This window comes from Myotis brandtii, unplaced genomic scaffold (genome assembly GCF_000412655.1).
Source record: "Myotis brandtii unplaced genomic scaffold, ASM41265v1 scaffold112, whole genome shotgun sequence".
Classification (NCBI taxonomy): Eukaryota; Metazoa; Chordata; class Mammalia; order Chiroptera; family Vespertilionidae; genus Myotis; species Myotis brandtii.
In genome coordinates, this window is record NW_005353838.1 from 2,968,334 (window position 1) to 2,974,264 (window position 5,931).

The window sequence follows — 5,931 nt, forward strand, 5'->3', positions numbered from 1 at the left end:
TAAAAAAGAAATTAGCTATCAAGGTATTGACTGGAATTGGCTTAGGAGAGAAAAAAGTTTCCATCCATCTGAGGCTGAGGTTGTTGGCTCTAAATCACCAGACGCTGAAAACATACCTTTCAAAAAACTATGAAAATTGTGAGTGGGTTTTCTTAGCCTATAGTAAGTAGTAAACTATACTCACAAGTACCTATATTCTGCACTTAACAGACATATGCTCAAGTAATGGATTGGGGACTAAGCTGTTGCAATAAGAAAATGAAGAGAACAGCCACATATTCTAATGACATTGCCCTACAGTGAAAGGGGTTTTAGGTACAACAACACCTTCCTAATTCAGACTAAATGAGGGAACTGGAGAGTTCAGAAAAAAAGCATACATTATAGAGCTGTACAATAAATCCTTATTTATTGCTCAAAGGCAACCAGTTATTCAATAAATATTTACTGAGTACTGCTATATGCCAAATAAATATCCTAAAAACAATGTACACTACTCCATTAACAGATCCTTTTTTTGTAAAGCCAACATAACCCATTCTTTTTTAAAAAGGGAGAGGGGGAAAGGGATAGAAACATCAATAATGAGAGAGAATCATTGGTTGGCTGCCTTCTGCATGGATCAAATCTGACCAGGAATCAAACTGTGACCTCCTGGTTTATAGGTCGACACTCAACCACTGAATCATGCCGGCCACACCAAAGTAACTAGTTCTAACTATCACAAATTCCAAAGTGGGAAAAGGGTTCCAGATGAATGAGATTTACTGTTTCTAGGACAGAAAGTTTCTAGAGCCTTCATGGTTCTTTATACAAGTAAAAGTGGTTTCAGGAGTCACCACCGTCATTCTCCCAGCATAGAATAGTTCACATTTTTACTTTATAAAGTTTAAAAATTCAGGACTTTAAAGATATATTTCAGTTTTCTTTTTTAAAGCACTATACAAATCCCCTGCAAACTGCCGGCCACGCCAAAGTAACTAGTTCTAACTATCATGAATTCCAAAGTGGGAAAAGCGTTCCAGATGAATGAGATTTACTGTTTCTAGGACAGAAAGTTTCTAGAGCCTTCATGGTTCTTTATACAAGTAAAAGTGGTTTCAGGAGTCACCACCGTCATTCTCCCAGCATAGAATAGTTCACATTTTTACTTTATAAAGTTTAAAAATTCAGGACTTTAAAGATATATTTCAGTTTTCTTTTTTAAAGCACTATACAAATCCCCTGCAAACCCAAACTGTGATGACACGATGTCCATTCCTCCCTAAAGTCACAGACTACAGTATAGAGCTGTAGATTATCCAGTTTAACTCTTATTTTCCAGATGGAAAACTAAAGCCAAAACATCAAGTCTTTTTTTGCAAGTTCATGTAGCTAGTGTTTATTACTGGATAAGGAAATGCCTATATTACAGATTCCAGTGCAATGGCTTTCTTCTGAGCATACTCTTTGGCTCTTGGTATTACCCATCTTCTCAGTGTTAAAAAACAATATTTGACTAATGTTAAATCCACATAACTGTCCAGAGCAAAAATGATCATCTATCTGTCCATAATCTTTTTAAATAACATTCTTCCCCATGAGTTCTTTGTACTTTCTTTGTTCTTGCAACCCAAAGGGCTATCCACCAATAGGTTCCTCTGTTCTTAGACTAGTGGTTAGAGCATACGTCAGTGCCACTCTTTTAATGGAAATCCGTTTACGGTGAAAACAAACATTCACTACACTCTTGCTATTTACCAGATGCCAAATGTGTTGCTTAACCTAATTTAACTTGTAAGAACTTCCTTAAATTGGGATTCTTAACACGACCCAGTGTGGTAGATTTTCTTGCCCCATGTAATAGATGAGGAAACTAAGGCTCATCAAGGAGAAGCCCTTTGCCCAAATGCACAGAGTTCAGAGCAAAGACTACTACAAACCCAGGGCTAGCTGACTCCACAGTTCATGCTTTCCCTGTCCAAACTGCTGTGCTTGGAACACTTGGCACATTTTCCAAGTCAAAAAGACCCAGGGAATGTGAGTCAGATAAATTATGCCTTACATGTATATTGAGGCTTCATTAGATTAGCAACCAGGCTCCTAGTAATACCCAATAATTTGCTGAGTCCATGTGCCAAACTATGGTCTCAATACACTAAATGTGAACATCGTGCCCTTTACATATGTCAGAATGAAAATAGCTCAATTAAAAGCAGACTATTATCTGACTCATGATTATAAAAATATCATGAATCTACTGATGAATATGTGATAATTATGCTAAGAGACAAACAGAAACAATCTTCATTACCAGAGAAGAAATATAGTAGTTTGTTTAGCATCATTCTCTTAGCAAATATAACTCTGGGGGATATTAACCATGAGAAGACTTTGGATCTCACCAACTAGACCAAGACCCTGCTACTCTCATCCTGCAGCCCTTACGTGAAAAGTTCAATTGATTGGGTTAAGTTTTTCCTAAGATTTCTGGTTGTGACCAGAAGAATCACAGAGAATATTCTCACCACCAATAAATGGTGGGTGCTCTAGGAGGGCAAGGGTTATAGATGAATAATCAAGTTTTTTCTGTCTCAGCCATTTCATAGACCACTAGAGCTGGAAGGTATCTTAGAAATTAGCTTTGTCTGTCCTTCATTTTAAAGTTCAGGAAACAGAGGCCTAGAGAAGTGCTATGATGGGATCCCAGGGCATATGACTTATGAAGCTCCCCTCCCTACACACCCCTCCCCCCCTGTTATGGCAGTGAAGGGCTCTGGCTAAGTTGCTATGGAAATTGCTGAATTCTACACCAAAAGCTTTGATAAGTAACTAACAGAGCCAGTTTCAGAAGTAAAATCTCCTGAAAGGAAAACCAGGATTCTTTCCACAGCAGCTCATCTATAGGGTGAAGTTGGATGAGTATATTCCTTACTTTGCTTTTATAAAACAGAAGGAAATGATCAGCAAAGATGCTGACCTCCTGGATTTATTTTAAAAACAAACATCTAAGGCATAGTCTTGGATCTTTATAGGTTCAACTCTATCCCCTGCACCTTCTACATCTACATCACTGCTAAGTACAATGCATTTCCAGAGCTTCTCGCTACTAGAATATCAGCTTTGTGAGAGCAGGAAGGGGCTTTGATTTTCTTTTTCACCACTCTGCTAGTCCCAAGACCAACAACAGTGTCTGATAAACAATAAGTGATCAATAAATGTTTGTTGAATAATGATATTATGAGTGGATTTTTTTGTTTAATGCCTGTCTTCCTCATAGACTTAAAATGCCATTAAGGAAGACACCATGACTGATAACTAACTGCATTTCCAAGTTCTTAGCACTGTGTCTAGGGCAGATAACAAATATCTGAGTGAACAAATATTTCTATTACTTTAGGATATTGCATTTAGTATACATTAAGGTATATAAATTAATTATTTAAAAGATTTTTCAGCATAAAGGTTTTACATAACCAGAAATTCAATTTACCAGAGTTGAAGGTCCCCTGTGTTTTCAATTACCTCTCCCTGAAGTGAACATGATTTCCTCACTTACCACAAGGGGGCAGTGTGAAAATTGAAGCCCAGGCTGGGCCCCTCCCTACACGATTGACTTGATTTTGTCTGTGGACTAGCCAGGTCTTTATGTACAAATCATGCCTGTGGGGACATTTTTTCTGGTCAGGAGCTCTGCTAGAGAGACAAGGAGGGAGGGGGAGAGAGAGAGAGAGAGAGAGAGAGAGAGAGAGAGAGAGAGAGAACAGACACAGAGACAGAATAACTAAAACTTAGGACTCCTACTAAGCTCTGACAATGTGGTGTGCTGGCAGATCCTTTAGACTAGGCTTCTGAAAGGCTGGGTTCTAGTCCTGGCCCCATCACTTAATGCCTGTGTTACCTTGAACAAGTTAATAAAGTTCTCTAGATTCTAGGTTTGCCTTTCTGTTGACCTCACAGGATAGTGTGTGTGTGTGTGTGTGTGTGTGTGTGTGTGTGTGTGTGTAAATTTCAACTAAGAAAACTTGATAGCATTTTGATAAATAATTTTGCAATGATAAGGTTTTATTAGAACATGACTCTATAGAAACACTGCTTCAATTTGAATCTTAGATTCACTACTTGCTATCCTAAGTTCTCTGTGCCTTGGTTTGCTCCTGTGTAAAATGGGAACAATAAGAATATCTACTGCAGATGGTTATTAGGAGAGGTTAATGTACTGTTATATGAAAGTGGTTAGCTAGTGTCTACTGTCTGTAGTTATTTTTTATTATAGCACTGAAGTCAGATGGGGAATACTCAAAACGTCTAGGAAGTGAAAAAATGACATAAATGTAATCTTTTCCAATTCCTATTTTACTTCACCCTCCTTTTCCCATTTTCTCTCTAATCAGCAGGAAAGCAGCGTGTTACACAATGTACTCTAACACTTGCTATTATAAGTAAAACTTTGTACCTCAGCTGTTCAGCAAGATAAAAATAGCCCTAAAATTCTTTTGTATTATTCAACAAACCTGTTTGCATTCTGATTTGGTTTGCATGTAGGTTAATTGCCCTCTTCTAACATTAAATTTGAAGCCTTAGTGCCGTTTTTACAGACTTGATGACGATGAGTGTCCTGCCAGCCCAAATGGCAGAGCTTAGCTTCGCCTTCTTCCCTTCTGTGTGATGTGATACTTGAGGCATTTTAATTCTTTAGAGATGAGAAAAAAACTAAACACATTCCCTGGTAAGTAAAGAGCCAATCTATCAAAAACGACAATATCCACTGATAGAAGCACCAAAGGTAAGGAGAATAAAGATAGTCCAGCCGTTTGCTTACCCCAAGAATCTGGCTGAATAAAAAGGCATAGAGGGGTGTGACTGCCCCATTGACAGCGGCACCCACAGACCCCACCACCATGTAGGGCCATTCTGGAGCATTGAGTTTCAGAATCCTCCGAACCGGGGCAGGTTCAATTTCTTCTTCCACAGGAATGTTCTTGTCCTTGAGGGGAGAGAGGGTTAGATTAATCATCCAAATGTACACACAGACACTTTTTTACATACTATTTTTTTATATAGCAGACCCTTTAGCATTTACAGGTGGAAGAGTCATGTTTTGACTGGTTATGAGTGACTTCAAAGATCTTTGAGGCGTGGTGATTTGTTATTTTGTGAGGACTGGTTTTAAATTTCTTGAGACCCAGCTGTTACTGGAAGGAAGGAGCCTAGAGGGGCTACTCATCTGAAAGTGAGTTTACAGTTCTCATTTCACAATTGCATATGCATTGACTCTTGGGGAGTAATCAATATGTTGGATCTTTGAGGAAAATAAACTCCTGATTTAAAAAAATATATTTGTATTATAGTAGTATTTACATATTTGAGGACTTGTGAAATTTTCAAAGCTCCCAAGGCAAGCCAGTGTATCTAAAACAGAGGCAAAATAACTTGAAATTTGTGAAGTTGTGTCAACAATTCTCATTTACATGTTTTCTGTAAGGTTTACCTTAATTAGTACCCCAAATTAAACTGTAATCTATTTGGATTTCTAAATTTCACATTTTCTTCACAAGGAGTGAAGGTTATTTTAATATTTCCCTATTCTGATATTTTTATTTGCCATTAAAGTGTTAGAGCTAGCCAAATGTTTATCTTCTTGAAGTCAAATATTATATTCAGAACTTCATTTTTACCATCATTTTTCCTTGGCTATAGATATTACTCAGTGCTTTGTCTTAGGCCCTTGTATTCAATAATTTTTAAATTTATTACCCACTTTATTTGAGAAAGGATTTTAGGTGGCTTATATAGATCTATAATAATTTTTTATTTTCTTCTATTAAAATACACTATATACATATATACACTATAATATATATATATATATAGTTTTTGCATGTACCTGTCCAATTTTCCCAGCACCATTTATTGAAGAGACTGTCTTTACTCCATTGTATGATCTTGTCT

At 37.2% G+C, this 5,931-nt stretch overlaps 1 protein-coding gene across 4 annotated transcripts in view; it reads right to left on the reverse strand.

Annotated features, from left to right (window-relative positions):
* Positions 1 to 5,931, reverse strand: part of ABCB11 (ATP-binding cassette, sub-family B (MDR/TAP), member 11) — an 89,210-nt gene that overhangs the window by 18,914 nt on the left and 64,365 nt on the right. For all 4 annotated transcript variants that reach the window (XM_005857544.2, XM_005857543.1, XM_014545490.1 and 1 more), the window contains one exon: positions 4,802 to 4,966. In XM_005857544.2, coding sequence (XP_005857606.1) covers positions 4,802 to 4,966 — 165 coding nt within the window. The remainder of the gene's footprint in view (positions 1 to 4,801; positions 4,967 to 5,931) is intronic.